Source organism: Mytilus galloprovincialis, chromosome 4 (assembly GCF_965363235.1).
Source record: "Mytilus galloprovincialis chromosome 4, xbMytGall1.hap1.1, whole genome shotgun sequence".
Classification (NCBI taxonomy): domain Eukaryota; kingdom Metazoa; phylum Mollusca; class Bivalvia; order Mytilida; family Mytilidae; genus Mytilus; species Mytilus galloprovincialis.
Window position 1 is genome coordinate 64,763,881 of NC_134841.1, and position 20,734 is coordinate 64,784,614.

The 20,734-nt window shown below is 31.1% G+C and overlaps 1 protein-coding gene across 2 annotated transcripts; it reads left to right on the top strand.

Moving 5' to 3' along the window:
• Positions 1-556: 556 nt before the first annotated feature.
• On the top strand, positions 557-20,456 carry LOC143072701 (uncharacterized). 2 transcript variants are annotated; one of them, XM_076247778.1, is made up of 5 exons: positions 557-722; positions 7,746-7,923; positions 12,619-12,842; positions 15,298-15,417; positions 16,913-20,456. In XM_076247778.1, the coding sequence occupies exons 1-5, from the start codon at positions 708-710 to the stop codon at positions 19,841-19,843; spliced, it is 3,468 nt and encodes a 1,155-aa protein (XP_076103893.1). In that variant the 5' UTR covers positions 557-707; the 3' UTR covers positions 19,844-20,456. The 2 variants fall into 2 exon arrangements, with proteins under 2 accessions (XP_076103893.1, XP_076103894.1); XM_076247779.1 differs by lacking the exon at positions 557-722 and adding an exon at positions 2,696-2,829.
• Positions 20,457-20,734: the final 278 nt, after the last annotated feature.

Consider the following 20,734-nt stretch of genomic DNA (forward strand, 5'->3'; position numbering starts at 1 on the left):
TGGTCTTGTTCTATAAGATTGTTCAGAGCCTGAATATCGTATGGCCGTCTGGTATTTGTCAAATGTCGTATATGATCTCTACGATGTATATATATGGTAACTTTTGAGTTGTTTTCTTGTCACCTCATTGACGTGAACAACACATATATGGTTTGGCTTAGTAGAACCTAAATTGGAAAAAAACCCATGGCCACTAATTTTGTTAATGCATATAGACAATAAAAAAAAATTTAACATAATTCGCTTTCACTTACACAGAGGGATTCCCTTTTTTTAAATTGTGGTACTGACACAGCAAACTTATTTGTGTATTTGTTTATTTGTTTATTGATTGATTGAGCTTCCTTATTCATGTTATTCTGTTTCAAAGTAAACTTACAAATGAACCTATACATTTTAATTAAAAGAAATACCCGACTATTTTGAAATAATCATTTCCATAAAGGTAATATTTCCTATGACGAACATTGCTAGCACTTGACACCAATAAAAAATGGGTTATTATTGATTTCTGTATATGAATGAGGGCTATCGCTTTATTTAGGATTTTTAAATCTATTTAAAGATTGTTTAACGTAAGCATATGACGAAATTCATGTCCTGTCAACCAATGTGTTTAGATATCCGGGTGCAAAATTCAAACGGAAGACTATTACATGTACTATGAATTCGTCTAAATAATACTAAAACGAACTGGAGTTTATGAAATGAACAATAACAAGGTATGTCGTCGTGTATAATTTTATCTTTTTTATATTGATTTATTGATATAATTATTTGACCATTGATGTGTATAAACTTGAACCTTAAATCCCAACATTTCTTTCTGATAAGAAAAGGATTATCATTCGTTCGAATCATTCTTAAATAACTGACAGGAAAGAGACCGTCTATAAGCTAGCCGTTGAGAACTGGTGTGCATATAAACTTTTACGGAACCAAGTGTCCTTCCATTAGGGTCTTGCTATTGAATATCATATATGACCGTTAGGGGCTTGTCTACAGGTCAGATATATATAGCCCATTATCACTTTCGTGTGCTATCTTTAGAAATAAATTGGGTCTATCTCCTATCAAACACCCCGGGTCGGCGTCATTGGATAACTGTGATAGGCTTAGCTGGAAATGAATGACATAGTATGTCTTTTCTGGATTAATTTTTTATTGAAATGCACCGAGTTGTCTATAACTTGCCTGTACACAAGTGCATATTCTTAATGTGACAATGAAAACAAAATTGTGAACTTTTAATTGACCCCGTTTGTAGCTTCTTTAACATAGTTCTTTATTTTTATTTTAGTATGTTTCGTTTACAAATCCAAACTTCTCTTCTACTGATGCCTCGAACGGTCTTTATTTTCGCCAAAAGTCTGAATTTTTGCAGTAATAGTCAAATTCATTTGTCGCCTGTGATTTCTTATAATATAAAAACTCTAGGTGACGGTGGTCTTATAGTTCATTCCTGGGACTAATACATGAGTTGTTTAATTTTTTCATTTTTTCTTAAGGGAGACGGATTTATATAAGTTTTTCTTGTTTCCGAATCCCTGTATTTATATTGTATATTTATATTTCATGCACTTTTTGAATAAATATTGTTTAAACTAATACATGAGTTCATTTGTGGGACTAATGCATTCAAAATAAGTTCATTTGTGGGACTTATACACGAGTTCATTTGTGGGACTAATACATGAGTTCATTTGTGGGACTAATACATGAGTTCATTTTTGGGACTAATACACGAGTTCATTTGTGGGACTAATACACGAGTTCATTTGTGGGACTAATACATGAGTTCATTTGTGGGACTTATACATGAGTTCATTTGTGGGACTAATACATGATTCTGTTCATGGTCCCAGTCCAGTCAAAGCAACTAAGATTATGTTTATATAATGCAACTGAAACGTTTGCGCGGATACTTTCACGTACACATATTTACTACATATATTGATCACTGTACTATATAGATTGTTTTGTGAGTTCAAAACCTTTTTAAAATAACTAAGTTCTGTCTCTACTGAGGTTTTCTGAATACAGAACTCAACTTTAGTGATCTTTAGTGTTATAACACTTCGTCTAAAAAAATTAAATTGTTATCAAAAACTTATACTGTTCTTATAATGATATAGTACCTGTCTTTAACATGTTTAACTTGAAAAACTTTTCCGTATATCTAACATTATCTAAAATTCTATTAAACTACAAGTTAATTTTCTATCATCGCGGCCAAGTAAACATGTTAAAACTTTGAAATGTTTACTAGTATAATGATTATAATACTACTGATTGAAATCATGACAACGGATCGGCCAAGTTTGACGACTATGAAACCGACACACATTCTGATTCTGACAGTCCAAGTTAGACCACAGGTTACTCATCTCAAACCAGCCCTTGAAACTGAGTAAATTCCCTCCGGCCGTGTATGTGTGTGTGTGGGGCGTCTACTAAGCTAGAGGAACTGAAAAATGAAGCCCTTTGTGTTAGTGATCCTCCTGTGTGTTTCAGTTTACATTTTATTATATTTTTGGTTTGATAAATAAAACATAAAGTATTCACACCTTTATTTAAGCGTGGTTATTTTTAAAAAGGAAATATCGATAGGCGAGATAAGTAGGTGTTTTCCCGAGGGATGCAGAAAATAAAATGCCTCCTACACCGAGTCATGCGCATCACCTAGTTCCGGTTTGTACATGCTGTTGATTTTTCGCATAATGAAGTTTCTATGAATGAAGATGTTCTTTGTGTTATATATAAATACTTTGACGATTTTGACTACAAAAGTCAAATATTCAGAGGAAGAAACATAAAATGTCTAGTCAGGTAAAGACATTTTACTTTATTTTGAAACAGTTACTCAATTACTTTGGAAAATATTGTCCGATTTTACTGTAAACAAACAGCGAAAATGTGTCTTGTAAACAACAATATTATTCTGCGGTCACAATTTGTATAGTTCAATTTGCGGTATGTTGATACTATGTCATTTCTTTAATTTTATTAAAATGTATATTTATTTTTATTCATTTTAATTAAAAAATTATAAGTCTGGGGAAAGCCCCTGCAGTAGTTCTGAGAATTCTCTTCATTTTAAAAATACACACATGTAACACACAAAATTTGAAAGTAGTTTATACCTTTGTCATGTGTATGCATTTACTTATTGTTACATTGTATTTGATATGCACATGTATGATAATTAACATTATTCTTTTTCATTTTAAGATTTACACAATAAAACATGATTTATCAATGTTTATCTTTGTCATTTGTTTGTTGATACTAGAGATATACATTTTGTAATAAAACATTCATGAGTATATGTGTTAATACTTTCTGAAACTGAAACTCAGTCTGTCAAACTCACAAAATTCATGTTATTTATACAAGGAGTGATAATGGGTGTGGGTATGACCATGGAAGTATTATATTGACAGGAACTACTACGACCCGACTTCAAACGTTTCATCTGCGATGCCGTGCGCAATTTAATGACATGTTGATTTGCTTGAAACATGGCACTTTATTTACACACCAGCGTGTGGTGCCCTACGATATTGTCATTCTCGGTTGCTTTCGGGATAACGGAAATAAACGAAGAAATCGGAAGTTGTGATAAATTCTTAGGAAACAGCAATCGGCAAACCTCGGCAGATACTGTTACCTTACATCTGCATATGTGTGCCGATTGAGTGATTGATGGATTAATGCGAGTCATCATTAATTCTATAGAAAAACACATTGACGATGGAAATTTATACCTAATTTATTGAATAAATGCCCCATTTTTATTGATTTATTTTTTGGTAGAAATTGGAATATATGTAATATATATCGCAAGTTGTGATTATATAATAACTACTGTTTACTCCACTGAGTGGCACACATTTCCTGCATTTTTAAGAAAATTGTAAATGATAGTTCTGATAAAATCAAAAGATCAAAGAGATTTTAGACAAATGTAGGAATTATTAAGCTTCGCTCTAAATCCAGGGTAAGATCATTGGTTGGTATATACGAATGTTCAGCTGAACCCCGATGTGTTGAAATTATTTTTAGTACTGCGACTCAAGGATTTGTATAGTGACATTATACAAATTCTTGTGCGACTATTCAATAATATTTACCAGTATCATTTGGTCGGATACATGTAGTGATAACATATTTTAGAAGACAAAAATATATTACATAATTAGCTATATAACGTAGTTAGATCTCTGTTTTCTTCTGCTGTATTTTGTTGATTGGTACTTGCTCGATTAATTTTCGTATTATAAACTGGAAATTTCTACTGTCCAGGATTATCCAGTAACTTAACAATATATATCACTCTAAACTTCACAGTTTTAATATTTATCAAATATATTTATTGTTAACCGGCGGTAACCGGAACATACCTTAATCACGATTTAAACTTCACCCACAAACTAATAAAATAATGTCACTCACTATTTCAAATCGTTGTAGAATAATTAATTCTGGGTCGATTTTCATTTTTTATGCATCAGTCGATATGTTTAAATAAGTTGTTCAGGAATAAAAGTCTACCGACGCGATTGAAATAAGTAAAGATGTTTTCCGACAAGTAATATTGTTAAGCTGTCTCTATTAAAACCATGTGATTGATAAGAAGTATCTCTTGTCATTTTATGACCACGGCATCGCAAATAGTTACAAAAGAAATTAACGACAGCGTACTAATTAGACAGTTTCCATATCTTTTCTACAGTGCTACCCGGGTTATAAATACATGCTAATTAATCGTTGTAGTTCCTGTCAATATAATACTTCCATGGTATGACATACATGTAAAGGGTATATTGGCATCCATAGACATGTCAGAGAATGTGTTCTTAATCATGTTAATCAGTTAATAAATATTATTTTCATCATTTATGTTTCCAAGTTTCTTCAGTCATGTCAGTGTTTATTTGATTTTACTATTTCTCCCATTTGTTGTTTTAAACTATGCTGTGAGTGACTGAATAAAAAAAATTACATAGAATACATGAATCAATAAAATGTTGAAAATACTTTACCACTCATGATACTTATATAGAAGGCAATAACTTCTCAACAAATTAAAACAAATACATGTATGACCTCTTGAGGTCAACTTTGAAAATGTACATGTAGTATTTCAGCACCAGTTATCATAAAAAAAATCCAGTTTTTCTTAACTTATTTTAACTGGAACTCTGTTTTCATATACATTTTTATACGCCCGGGACGGGACGTATTATGGTATACCGTTGTCCGTCCGTCGTCCACACTTCGGACAATAACTCAAAAACACTTTCACCAATTTCCAAGAAACTTTGGTGAATTATTTATATCTATTGACGTAAGCTCCCTTTCGTTTTTTTTTAATTTCAGATTTTAAGTTTTGGATTTATGGGGCTTTATTCATAAAAAAGGGGGGATTTTCAACACTTCAGACAATAACTCAAAAAGGCTTTCACCAATGTCCATGAAACTTTGGTGAATTGTTTATATCTATTGATGTAAGCTCCCTTTCGTTTTTTTTTAATTTCAGATTTTAAGTTTTGGATTTATGGGGCTTTATTCATAAAAAAGGGGGGATTTTCAACACTTCGGACAATAACTCAAAAAGGCTTTCACCAATGTCCATGAAACTTTGGTGAATTGTTTATATCTATTAATGTAAGCTCCCTTTGGTTTTTTTTAATTTCAGATTTTAAGTTTTGGATTTATGGGGCTTTATTCATAAAAAAAGGGGGATTTTTAACACTTCGGACAATAACTCAAAAAGGCTTTCACCAATGTCCATGAAACTTTGGTGAATTGTTTATATCTATTGATGTAAGCTCCCTTTCAATTTTTATTAATTTCAGATTTTAAGTTTTGGATTTATGGGGCTTTATTCATAAAAAAAGGGGGATTTTTAACACTTCGGACAATAACTCAAAAAGGCTTTCACCAATGTCCATGAAACTTTGGTGAATTGTTTATATCTATTGATGTAAGCTCCCTTTCAACTTTTATAATTTCAGATTTTACATTTCCGTGTTATGAATTTTTATGCTTAAAAAAGGGGGGATTTTCTAATTTTTTAATACATTTAAAGCATAAACGACAAGTTAAAAGAGCAACGGGTGTATCATGCGCTAAAGCGCAGCCCTTTATTGTATTTTCTGAACATAAAATGGGTTAATCAGCAGTTAGGTTTTGTACCATAGCCTTGGGCTTTGAATCCTTTTATACAAGTAACTGATGAACATGTACACTTAAATTGGGTACTGCAAGTGCATTTTTGGCTGATATTTTATGGGTGAAAGGACTAGTTGCTAACTGGCTGTTAATAAAAAAAACTAATTACTAGATAATAAAAATTTTCACATAATTTGAGCTTTAATTTCAAATTTTTAAATCTTTTTTTATTTTTTTAAAAGAAGGAAAAATTACAAATGATAAAAAGTACATATCTATGTATTCCAAAATTCTGAAGCTCTTCCTCCTCCTCTTACTAATTTATCTAAACTTTTCATTTGGAATTAACAAAATACACCGTCTCCTAAGATAAAAAAAAGTTTATTTTTTCTAAAAAAATAACCTATTTATGAGTTCATGTAACATGTGTAAAAAAAAAAATATGAAACTTTTACAAATATTTCCCAGTAGCATTCATTTGCCTTTTCATACTATAGTATTACAAATACAAATGTACATTGTTATATTACACTGCTGCAAAAGTTTATTTAATTCCCTCTTTTTGTAAAATGTAAAGGTACATGTAAACACTAAGGTTAAACCAAACATGTAACTAAAATTGTTTATTGATAAGGTGTTTGCATGTATTAAAATTGTAAACAACATTACATTAGAAGAAAACTGCAGCTTGTTTTTAAAATTGGTAGAAGGCAGTATTTTTCCCTATAAATATTTTGAATATATTTCATTTCATAATTAATGTGGAAACTGGAAATAACAGTACTGTGTATGAAAAGTTGCAGTTCAGCCAGTTGTCCAATTTGGATTTGAAGGTTGCAAATACCCATTTCACTGGCTCTTCTTGACTTCATGTAATAATCAGATTGGGTTGCATTGATTATACATGTACATGTAATTCTGAAAAAGCAGTTGAAGGGACAGTGAGTGTGAACCTGTTTATTAGTGTAAAGATACAATCTCAGTATGTATCACTATGCATACATTTATAAACATTTTTTTCCCAATCTCATTTACTACACTTTCATTTGTGTACATGTACATTGTAGTTACAAGTACATTTACTGGAGATCACCCAGAGTTGTTGGTGGGGTTTGTGTTGCTCAGTCTTCATGGTCTTTGGTTTTCTATGTTGTGTTTTGTGTACTGATGTTTGTCTGTTGGTTTCTTTTTTTAGCCCTATGGTGTTGTCAGTTTATTTTCGACCTTTGAGTTTGAAAGTCCCTTTGTTACATGTATTTTTTGTCACTCTTTTGAGGTTTGTAAGCGGTTTTAATGTTTGGAATTCGACAAAGTGCCTTTGTAGTATCTTCAGTTGTTGTTCAGGCTGAGACAAATCAATTATATTGACTTTTTTATTGTATAGATTTCCTGCACAAAACTTATTTTAATCTATGCATCAAACGTTTTCATGAAGTTTGCTCTTACCATAAACTGTTCACCAACTTATCAGTTATTGGCTTGTCGTACAAAAATCTTAACTTAAATCAGGACATGTGAGATAATTTATTAAAAAATAGTATTTCGTTATATATATCTTGTCATTTTAGTCTGTTCAAGTGAAGATTGAACTTGGTCATCGAGCCTCTCAGAGAGAATCACCATCACAAGAAGGGTACACACATGATTGGACTGTTTACGTCAGAGGACCAGAGGGGTGTAACATTTCAAATTTTGTGGAAAAGGTTGTTTTTAATCTACATGCTAGTTTTCCACATCCTAAAAGAGGTATGTTTATATATAATTAGATGTATAAATGTTTTTAAGATACAATGTAACAAGAAGTAATGTCACATACAGGGCTTTTACTAAGGATTCAAGAATTTTTTACCATATGTAATAACAAAGTAAAATTTGATTGCTATATACTAGTTAAATTCTTCAGGCTCCATGAGGGAAAATAACTAGAAAAGAAAGATCAAGTCACAAATTTTTTTATTCAACTTTTGCTATAAGATGAAGATATCTGATGAACTCAGTTGTTACAACATTTTACAATCTTGATGCATCTTTTGACTCACAAGGCCAATGACTCATGGACTAGCCTTAGTACATTATAAATGTTTATAATACAATACATGGTGTTTTTCACACTTAAAACAATCCTGTCATCGATATCACATTAATTACAAAATGTAGATCGCTAAGGAAAAATATCACAGGTCTGTAGAAACCTCCATTAAAATGTCAACTATATATATACATTTTGTACCAACACATATAATGGATATTAAATGACATCATCAGTTAAGAAAATATGGTATCCTTAAGTTTACCATCCCTTACTATGCATGGTGAATTAAGGAAGGTGCTGCTCTTTGAAAGAAGGTACCATAATGTTTTTTCAGGGGAAATTTGGTCTCCATTAGCAACAAAACTTTTCCTTGGGAGACTTATTTCATGCAAAGATTTTTTTTGGTGGGTGGGGTTTAGCTAGGATGAAATTTGAAAAAAGGCTGGACAGGAGTTTTTATACGACCGCAAAAATTGAAAAAATGGGGTCGTATATTGGTATCACGTCAGAGTATTAGTCGGCGTCGTCCAAAGACGGATGATTTCTAGATAATAACTTAAGTATAAGTAAATAAAAATCAATAAAATTTTAACACAAGGTTTATAACTACTCAAGGAAGGTTGAGGAATTAGGGGCCAAAAGGGTTCAAAGTTAAACTTTGTTTGATTTCATCAAAAATTGAATTATTAGGGTCCTTTGATATGCCGAATCTAACCATGTATTTAGATTCTTAATTTTTGGTCCCGTTTTCAAATTGGTCTACATTAAGGTCCAAATGGTTTAAAATTAAACTTAACAAAAAATGAATTCTTTGGGTTCTTTAACATGTTTGATGTGCTAAACCTACATGACCTAAGCATGTAATTAGATTTTTGATATTTGGGCCCCTTTATCAAATTGGTCCACGTTGAGTTCTAAAGGGTCCAAGATTGAACTTTATTTGATTTCATAAAAAATTGAATTCTTGGGGTTCTTTGATATGCTGAATCTAACTATGTATTTAGATTTTGGATATTGGACCATAAAAGGTAAATGTCCAATTTTATTTTTCTTAATTCTTAGACCACATTTATTCTGTGTCAGAAACCTATTCTGTGTCAACTATTTAATCACAATCTAAATTCAGAGCTGTATCAAGCTTGAATGTTGTGTCCATCTGGTTAGTAATAAAAAGGCAGGATGAGCAACTTGGTAAAAAATACAGGATAAACTAATAAAAAAAGGCAGGATAGGAATAACAACTTTAAAAAAAAATACAGAACAAAATTCATCCTAGCCCCCCCCCCCCCTAAAAATCCAATGGTAGCTATACATTATAGCTCTCCTATGTATTATACTATCCTTTTGTTCCCTTCCTGATATGAATGTAATATTTGACGCTGGTTTAAACACTGATCAATTCATCCATGACCATCATTCACCATACATTATCTCAGTTTTGTAAAGAACTTTAATTTTCATTATGAAATATTTATCAACACACTGAAGTAGAAGTGCTTAGGGAAATTAAGAAATGGTTCCATTTTTATACGACCGCAAATTTTGAAAAAATTTTCGTCGTATATTGCTATCACGTTGGCGTCGGCGTCGTCGTCGTCGTCCGGCGTCCGAATACTTTTAGTTTTCGCACTCTAACTTTAGTAAAAGTGAATGGAAATCTATGAAATTTTAACACAAGGTTTATGACCACAAAAGGAAGGTTGGTATTGATTTTGGGAGTTTTGGTCCCAACATTTTAGGAATTAGGGGCCAAAAAGGGCCCAAATAAGCATTTTCTTGGTTTTCGCACTATAACTTTAGTTTAAGTTAATAGAAATCTATGAAATTTTGACACAAGGTTTATGACCACAAAAGAACGGTTGGGATTGATTTTGGGAGTTTTGGTCTCAACAGTTTAGGAATTAGGGGCCAAAAAAGGGCCCAAATAAGCATTATTCTTGGTTTTCGCACAATAACATTAGTTTAAGTAAATAGAAATCAATGAAATTTAAACACAATGTTAATGACTACAAAAGGAAGGTTGGTATTGATTTTGGGAGTTTAGGTCCCAACAGTTTAGGAATTAGGGGCCAAAAAGGGACCCAAATAAGCATTTTTCTTGGTTTTCGCACCATAACGTTAGTATAAGTAAATAGAAATCTATGAAATTTAAACACAAGGTTTATGACCATAAAAGAAAGGTTGGGTTTGATTTTGGGAGTTTTGGTCCCAACATAATAAGGGGCCCAAAGGGTCCAAAATTAAACTTTTGTTTGATTTCATCAAAATTGAATAATTGGGGTTCTTTGATATGCTGAATCTAACTGTCATGACTGTGTATGTAGATTCTTAACTTTTGGTCCCGTTTTCAAATTGGTCTACATTAAGGTCCAAAGGGTCCAAAATTAAACTTAGTTTGATTTTGACAAAAAATGAATCAGTTAGGTTCTTTGATATGCTGAATCTAAAAATGTACTTAGATTCTTGATTATTGGCCCAGTTTTCAAGTTGGTCCAAATCGGGGTCCAAAATTAAACTTTGTTTGATTTCATCAAAAATTGAATAAATGGGGTTCTTTGATATACCAAATCTAACTGTGTATGTAGATTCTTCATTTTTGGTCCTGTTTTCAAATTGGTCTACACTAAAGTCCAAAGGGTCCAAAATTAAACTTAGTCTGATTTTAACAAAAATTGAAATCTTGAAGTTCTTTGATATGCTGAATTCAAAAATGTACTTAGATTTTTTATTATGGGCCCAGTTTTCAAGTTGGTCCAAATCAGGATCTAAAATTATTATATTAAGTATTGTGCAATAGCAAGTCTTTTCAATTGCACAGTATTGCGCAATGGCAAGAAATATCTAATTGCACAATATTGTGAAATATCAAAAAAAAAATTAATTAGAGTTATCTTTCTTTGTCCAGAATAGTAAGCAAGAAATATCTAATTGCAAAATATTGTGCAATAGCAAGATTTTTTTTTAATTGGAGTTATCTTTCTTTGTCCAGAATCAACTTAAATCTTTGTTATATACAATATACAATGTATATTCACTTTTTACTACCAACTGATAAATTAAAATAATCTTTACCATTCAGTGATAACAAGCAGTTTTTTTACATCTTAATATTTTATGATGTATTTAAATGAGTAGTTATTGTTGCAAACTCCATTAGAAATTTTAATTGAGATTAGTTTTGGAATAAGGGAAAGGGGGATGTGATTAAAAAAATTGGGTTCAATTTTTCTCATTTGAAATTTCATAAATAAAAAAGAAAATTTCTTCAAACATTTTTTTGAGAGGATTAATATTCAACAGCATAGTGAATTGCTCTAAGAGAAACAAAAATTTTAAGTTCATTAGAACACATTCATTCTGTGTCAGAAACCTATGCTGTGTCAACTATTTAATCACAATCCAAATTTAGAGCTGAATCCAGCTTGAATGTTGTGTCCATACTTGCCCTAACCGTTCAGGGTTCAACCTCTGCGGTCGTATAAAGCTACGCCCTGCGGAGCATCTGGTTTTAACAGTTTTAGTTACTATAATACTCCAAATTGACATCAACACTTCAAATGGTCTGCAATTTTATTTGCTATTGTCTACATGTTTCACCTGCAAGGCAGGCTTCATCAGGACAATTTTTATTACTGTTTACAGGAATTCATTTAAAATAAATGAAACATGTACAAATACAACTATATTACAACAAATATTTAATGTTAAACTGAATTGTTCTTAAATATTTATTAAGTAAAAATGATTACTTGTGGATATATTACTTTCTACATATAAATTGATGATTAGATGTCAAGTAACAATATATTATTGAAATCATAGAACAAGTAGGTCAATTTATGTAGTATATTTGCATATACCTGTAAATATACATGCATGTATTATTCAATCATATGATATGTAATAATAACAATGTACATGATATGATGTAATTGCATTGTAATGACTATATATATATATATAATTTCTTACAAAGAATTGTTCAATATACTTAGATTTTTATTAAAACAAAATAATGCTGATGGAGGTAGTTTTTAATCAGAAATATAAATGAAATAAAGTTAGGCCAAGACAAAAATTATGCTAGAAGACTGTACAAATTTGGCTTCAATCATTATTAGGGCATTTGTTATGATTTAAATCTGTTTTTACATGATTTCCAAAAACAAAGAAAAACAGTTGAGCGACACATGCTCTTGCAATTGAGACCCAGAGAGCCTCTAGCTGGAACTTACCTTCATATTGACATATATAAATCACATCACCTTTTGCCATGTTTATTTTTATACAAAATAGTACAGCTTTGTAATATTCATGGAGTGTTTTGGAGTTTATGCTGATATCTTCACAAAATACTCCTGTAAAATCCGTGTTTGCAATATAACAATGCGAAAACTTGTCTATTTCAGCTGTAGTTGCCCCACCATACCATGTGGCAGCAAGTGGTTATGCAGGATTCACATTGCCAATAGACATTTATTTCAAAAATAAGGAGGAACCAAAAAAAATCAGATTTCAGTATGACCTGTTTCTTAAATTAGATGATACACCAGTTAATCACATACGATGTGAGAAATTAACATTCCAGAATCCAACAGATGAATTTAAGAAAAAACTACTGAAATCAGGAGGTGTAAGTACATTGTATATACTTTATTTGCCCTTCCAAAGTATCTGAGGTCACCCCCAGTTATTGGTGGTGTTGGGATGCTAAGTCATTAGTTTTCCAAGTTGTGTTTTGTGTACTGTTGTTTGTTTGTTTGTCTTTTTATTTTTCATCCATGGTATTGTCAGTTTGTTTTATGACTTGTGAGATTGAATGTCCCCTTAAAGACAGGGATGGGGTAATTGAAAATGTAATGGTAATTAAGTGTAATGCATTACAATTTTCCATGTAATTGAATGTAATGTGTAATTGAGCATTTTTTTAATTACATGTAATGGTAATTTAATTAATTACATTGAAAAAAGCATGTAATGCTCAATTACTTTTGAATTACATTTCAATTACATGTACTTTTATTGTGTTAAAGATAAGGATTCGATTTTAATAATATAAATTGTTAAATTATATTTATTTTTAAAATATTGATATCACATACTTCTTTAATATATGAAGTCTGTAATTTATTCTGAAGTTTTTATATTATTTATTTGACCTACAGAATTTTTTTTCTGAATAGTCTTATAATTAAAAAAAATGTGAGAATATTTATATATGTGTTATTCAGTTTTTTAGAAAGATCTTTGTTAACTAAATAGATTGATAAGTTATTAACCACCTTGTTAAACAAAACCAAAAAAAATGCGTGACAGTGATTTTTTTTTCTTATACAGGCAATTAGAATTTAAAATCACTGCACACAATCATTTTGTCAAATTAGTATACACAAAAGGATTATAGAAATAAAAGTTAATAGCTGTAAAAACAAACAGCAATTAATCAGATTAAAATGTCAAGGGACAATGCCACTTTTACATGTATTTTTTATCTAATTAGTGAAATACATGTATTGCTAATATTTAGACATTTTGTACATTGTTTGTAATAAAAATTATTTTCAATATTGTGACAAGCACACTATTTAATATTTTTAAAGAAAAAAACTTTTAATTTAGTTATAATTTCTTTATTTATATTATGTTTTATTTAAATGATTTCCTTTCTGAGATGTCAAAATACCCCTTAATGTATTGGGAAGTAATTATGAACAAATTCCCTCTCCTATCAACACATCTTCGAATTCTAATCATGGAACTTCCATGTTCTGATCAAGCAATATCTGCCACATAAGCTCCTGTCCAAAAACTTTAGAATTGCTGTCAAAGTGTTCAGACCAGAGATATGCAGACTAAATGACAAAACATTAAAGTTACTAATGATTATCAAATGCAACGCTTAAACTATGCTTATCGGTACATCATGCATATTTTACACATGGATTTTATATACATGTATAATATTGTTAAAAAAAATATTATGATAAAATGTAATGTGTAATTTAATTAATTACTTTAGTAAAGTAATTGTAATTTAATTAATTACATTTCAAAAACTGTGTAATGTGTAATTAGTGTAATTGATAATTTTTGCAATGTAATGTGTAATTTAATTAATTACATTCCAATGTAATTGACCCCAAGTCTGCTTAAAGACCTAATGGACCTAAACAAAACAGACAAAAAACTTTAACTGTGCAGTTACATGTACATGTACCATATAAAAATATGGAGATGTGATATGATTGTTATTGAAACAACTATATCCATCAAAAATAAATGAAGTGGATGTAAGCATTAATATACAATTAACATACTGTATAGTCCCCCATAAAAAGACCTGATATGAAAAATATGAAACAATTTAAACTATTGAAAATTTATGAAAAACAAATATCAGTGGCGGATCCAGAAATTTTCATAAGTGGGGGTCTGTTGACTGCCTAAGAGGGGGGCCGCTCCGATCATGCTTCAGTGATTCCCTATATAAGCAACCAAATTTTTCGCAGAAAAGGGGTGCTTGGGCCCCCTCCCCCCTAAATCCGCCTCTGAATATGACAGACATGAACCAAAGTCACCCACTGAACAACAGCTGGCTCCTGACTTGGGACAGGCACACAAAGAATGTAGAAAAGTTAAGCATGTTTCTGTTTGTCCTTACACGAGAGAGTGGTGTAACAGCAAAAATCGGATAAAAAGGTCTTAACTCATCAGATTAAAACAAAAAAAAAAACACAAACAAAAACACAGACAGGAATTGGCAGATAATATGTTCATCCCTCATCCCTAAAGACAAAAAGAAAGACACTAACTTAGTACAAATCTGACAGTACTCACATTAACTGACAGCTAAGTCAGAGCTAATAACAGCCAATAAAAAATCACGTATCTTAGATTGAAATATCAATCAATACACATCCAACATCCAACTCTTTATTTACCAAAGTATAGTCTGTCTTTCAATGGACCCATTGGTAGCATGTTTATTAGTTATGATGCATATAGGTTAGGCATTTCTACATAACCTTTTGATTTATCATTATTATGTGATAATCTTGCTATTTATATACTAACTTGCCTTTTCACAGACATTAGTTGGCAATGGTGCTAGTCTTGACAACAGTGGCAATGGCAAACAGTTTACAGAATTATTTGGCCAGCCAATCACAACTGATTCAGCGAAGAAAGAAAAGAAGTCAAGCTCTAAGGTAATCATATATTATATAGAAATTGGATTTAAATGGGAAAAGATTTGTTTCATATGGTTTCAGATTTGCAGGGCAGTCACTTCCTGTTCGACTGGAGCTATACCGGTACTTTGAAAATCTATTATATCCACTGAGCATGTCATTGTCTTATAATGATCTGTAGGACATCTTGTTTATAGATACTGCTTAAATATCTGTTGGTCAATCATTGAATGCAAAAAAAAATGCATGTTACAAAAATGTAAGAAGTCAATTGAATTATACAACTTGCTTTTGATTCATATTCAATAAACAAAAAGAAACAAATGATATGGCAAAGTCTGTATAGTATAATTATAATACACCAGCACCCTGTTTATGAAAATGAGGAGATGTCAGTGGCGAATCCAGAACTTTTCATAAGGGGGGGGGGGGGTCTTACTGACCTAAGGGGGGATCCTGCTCCAATCATGCTTCAATGATTCTCTATATAATCAACCAAATTTTTCCCACGAAAGGGGGGCCCAAGCCCCCCAGGGACCCCCCCTGGATTCCCCTATGGATGTGGTATAATTGAGTATAAGACAACTGTACATGTCCACCAGAGTTAAAATGTAATAAGCAATTATAAACTACTCTATGGCTTTCAACAAAGAGAAAATTATACCCTAAACAATGAGGAAAACCCATAATGATAGTGGGCTATAAAAGGCCCTTTCTGAAAATTTTGAAACAAATTTATGTTAATATTATCTGACATTACAAGTAAAATACACAATAGTATCTATATAAGGTAGTGTCTTATAAATGTTTCATATATCATTTATAACCAGATATTTCACTATTACAGCTATATGTATTTAATATTTGGATTTTCTACATTTTGTGGTTTACTTGTACATCTATAACTGTAAATGATAACAAATAAAGAGTGGTAAAAAAGGAAAAATCACTGGAATACAAGACAGTTACTCAAGAAATTACAGCAGAAAATAAGAAATTTGTCAAAATCATCATTTATATTTAGATTTTCACAACAAACATACATAAAGTGTAGATTTTCATGAAAGCCGTACACTCTAATCATTATTTATTACTTTTTAAAACTTCAGGGTTTCATAATCTACATTCTTAAGAAGTAGATATAATCTGAGTTTTAGACGGAATTAAAAATTTTAGTTAGCAATTCCTTTTGTTTTAACAAAAACAGATAGGAGTGATATAGTTTATACATGTATATGGAATATATAGAGATGAATTATAGATACAAGAACTGCAACAGGAAAAAGGTTAAACTGAGTGTTATAATTTTGACCATAAATAGTCTACTTCAACATGAACACGAATTTCTTAATACTACTTATTATATGATGGTAGTTGTGGAAGTTTCTATTATGAAATGAACACTTTCAATGATTAAAGTTGCAGTATATAGTTTAAATCCAGTAAATGGATTTTTATTATGAAGAATTTAAGAATTTCATATTAATTAATTTTCTAATCTTATTTTTCAAAGGATAAAGACAAGGATAAAGACAAAGAGAAAAAACCAAAGCATGCCGGCAGTGTGTCATCAGAAAGCACGTCAAAAACATCAGTGATTCCATCCAAATCATCCGAACATACTCCAAATTCCAAAGATCATAAAAGTACCACAGCAAAAGATAAGCATTCATCATCAAAGCCATTAAAAAGGCCATCAGATGCCACTGATACAAATCCAACTAAAAAACAAAAAAGGAGTTCGTCCATTTCCTCAATACATTCAGAGGATAAACAAAGACTTAAAACTGAAACTGTTACAGATAAAAATAAACATTCTAAACACAAAGAAAAGAAGAAATCTTCTGAATCTACCCATAATTCCCATGATAGAAAAGTAACATCGTCGTCAGATCATAAATCAAGCTCTCATCATAAGAAAGCACACAAATCTAAACAAGAAAGTGGGTTAGTGGCGACCAAAAAGATTAGAGACATACCCGTTAAGAAAGAAGAAAGTGTCCCAAAGCGAGACGAGACTAAGAAACCTGAAAATGCTTTTAATAAAAAAGATTTCATTAAAGTGAGGAAAAATTCTGTGGATGCCCCGGTAAAAAAGAAAGCAAGGATTTCTGAATCTAGCAGTAGTAGTGGAAGTGGAAGTAGTGATAGTGACAGTAATTCCAGTAGTGGATCATCCTCATCCTCGTCTGATTCTGAGTCAGAAGCATCTGATAATGAGGTGGAGGTTAAGAACAACGTGGTCGATCCGGGTCACGATAGTGGTAATGATACTGACATTTTTGAGGAAGACACTGAAGATAACAAAGGGAGACAAACTCCTGATGCAGAGTATGTGTCTGCTGTTACAAGTGAAACGTTGAACAGACCAAGAGCTGAAGCACTTAATGACATATTAAAACAACTCGCCAATGACGATGATGATGACGATAGTGATTATGAGGCATTTGCAGCCTCAGATTTAATGTCACACCATAGACCTTTTGCAAAATCGTCGCCATCGTCTGTCAAAAGTTCATCATCAGTGAAAAGTTCAGCTTCTGTCTCTAGAAGAATGGATTCTCCGTCTTCTTTCGTAAATTCCAAATCTTCACCAATGTCATCCTCGCATAAAAGTTCCAAATCATCACATCACAATACTGAATCATCTAAGCATTCAAAAACTTCGCATTCAGAATCAGGGCAAAAAAGTTCCAAGAGTTCTTCATCTGATAAGCATGATAAGCCACCAACACCTTCACAAAAAGGCTCCAAGCCATCTACACCATCATCTCAGAAAAGTTCTAAATCCCCTATATCACATAAATCTATAGCTCCATCACCGACATCTTCTCACAAAAGTTCATCAAAATCTAGTCACCATTCCTCTTCAAAATCTAGTTCGTCTAAGAAATCTAGTGATGAGGTTAAGAGAGTGGAAAAAACAACACCTGATGAAACGATCAGGAAAGGGAAGACAGACCAAGAGAAAAAAGAAAAAGCTTCATCGGATGTAACAAAAGAGCACAAAAGTTCCTCAAAGTCTAGTAGCAAACACAAAGACAAAAGTAGTGAAAAACATTCAAAATCAGATTCTTCAAAAGACACAAAAAACAAAAGTGATAGTAAAGAAAAAGAATCAAAAAGTAAGGAAAAGGAAATTAAGAAAATATCTGAAACAAAAGATAAGGAGATACGGGTGAAAAGTGAAAGTAAAGATCGCGATATCAAAAACAAAAGTGAAAGTAAAGAAAAGGAAGTAAGGAATAAAGTGGAAGTAAAGGAAAAAGAACATACAAAAGAGAAAAATGAACAAGAAGAGAAAGATTCAAAGAGCAAAACTGACAACAAAGAGGTTGAAAAAGAAAAACTGTTGAAAGGTAAAAAAGAAAACAAAGAGAAAATTAGGAAAGAAAGCAAAAAACGTGAACATTCAAAAGAGAAAAAACATTCTGGAAGAGAAAAATCTAAATCGGATTCTACAAAAGAAATTAAAACTACTCCAAAAGAAGTAAAATCTAAAGAAAAAAATGAAGAAGATAAATCTCAAAATCTGTCCTTCAACAAGGAGAGTAAAGTTAAAGCCAAGAATGTTGAAAAAAGTACAGAGGATACCAACAAAACATTGGAAAAAGAAAAAGAAAAGGAAAGAGCTGCAAAAGAAGCTAAAGTTAAGGAAATTTCTAAATTTTTACAGGGAAGCAAAACGTCTAGTAAAGAAAATAGAAATAAAGAAAATGATGAGAAATTAAAATCAATCAAGCAGGAAACTAGAAATAAAGAAAACGATGAAAAAATGAAATCAATTAAACAGGAGGCCAAAAATAAGGAAAACGAAGAAAAACTAAAATCAATTAAACAGGAGGCCAAAAATAAGGAAAATGATGAAAAACTAAAATCTTCCAACCATTCATCAAGTAATGGTAAGGAAGCGAAGAAAAAAGAAGGTTACGAATCTTCAGCCAGAAAGTTTGATTCACCTGTGAAGGAAAAGCCAGTGGAAGCAGAGGTGAAAAAGGAAAATGTTAAGACAGAAAATTCTGAAGAGAAAGTAGCAAAGACTGCAAACATACTGAAGGAATCAAAAACAGATTTGAAATCAAATTTGCAAGAAGAAAAGTTAATTTCTAAGACAGAACTAATAACGAAAGAAGAAGACACCACAGAAATTAATTTTGAAGATTCTATTGAGAATCTGGGGAAAGTCTCTAATGGTGAGGATTCAGAAGAGAATCTAGGCAAGGCTCCTAACGGTGAAGATCTATATTCTCTGCTTGAGTTACATGAAAAACTTGAAAGAATACAAGATTCTGTTATCTTAGAAAAGGTTGTACTTGCTATACAAGAAACAGGAATGTATAATGTAGGGGAGACAACCTTTGACTTTGATCTGTGTGTCCTTGACAGCAAAACTGTCAGACTTATTGAAAATTTCCTAAGTAATAATGCAGTGTCAGCAATGTAAAAAAAATAGATTTTGAAGGTTGATTTTTTTTTTTTGTATTTTGGCAAATTCAATTTCTCTTTTGCAGTAATATGTAGTAACATATTTTCAAACATTTTTATGTATACAATTGCAAAGTGCTAAATTTTATATTCTTGAACTTTTTATTGCCTTGTTGTTTTATAAATTATTTCAGAAATTGACTATATTTTTGTTCATGTTGTTGAACATGTTGTTTCTTTGTGCTGTTGTGTTTTATTGTTTTAATAACAGTGTTTTAAACTGTTTCAAAAATCACAATTCAACTGTGAGGACTGTAAAAATATGCTGAAGAACAAATTGATTCGATTTGAAATTTTAATAATTCATTTTTGTAATTAGTCAGATGGAAATTCCTGGAAAATAGAAAAAAAAAGAAAAAATTATCTTGTGACTCTAAATTTTCAATCTCATTTCAAGATCTATTCAATACCAGGGAATTTTAATTGCACAATTTAGTTATGTTTGATGAATATCATCTGTCATGGAAATTATATACATGTATTGATGGAATTTGAAAAATAAAAAAGAACATGACAAAAAGACATATTTATATGTAATAAAGTAATATTAATGTTCCTTCTCCATCTATAAAGACATATCAATCTATTCATGATTGATTTTATTCTAAATAATTAATGATTTTTTTTTCAATAATGAATCTATGCTGCATTCACCTTAAACTGTTGTTTGGTCTCTTGTGGATATTTGTAACATTGGCAAACATACTGCAACTCTTGATTTAATATTTCAATACATGATTATTTGTGGCTAAGAAAATACAATTGATGTATATGCATATTAACTTATATAAGTTGTACTTGTTTGTAATTTTTTTTTAAATTTCATTCTAAAAAATTTTTTTCTCTTGTA

Bases quoted from the DNA above. Each gene is read 5' to 3' on its own strand.
- LOC143072701 (XM_076247778.1), top strand. The intron at 7,924-12,618 runs GTATGTTTATAT...TGTCTATTTCAG, and splicing joins TTTTCCACATCCTAAAAGAG to CTGTAGTTGCCCCACCATAC. The intron at 12,843-15,297 runs GTAAGTACATTG...GCCTTTTCACAG, and splicing joins AACTACTGAAATCAGGAGGT to ACATTAGTTGGCAATGGTGC.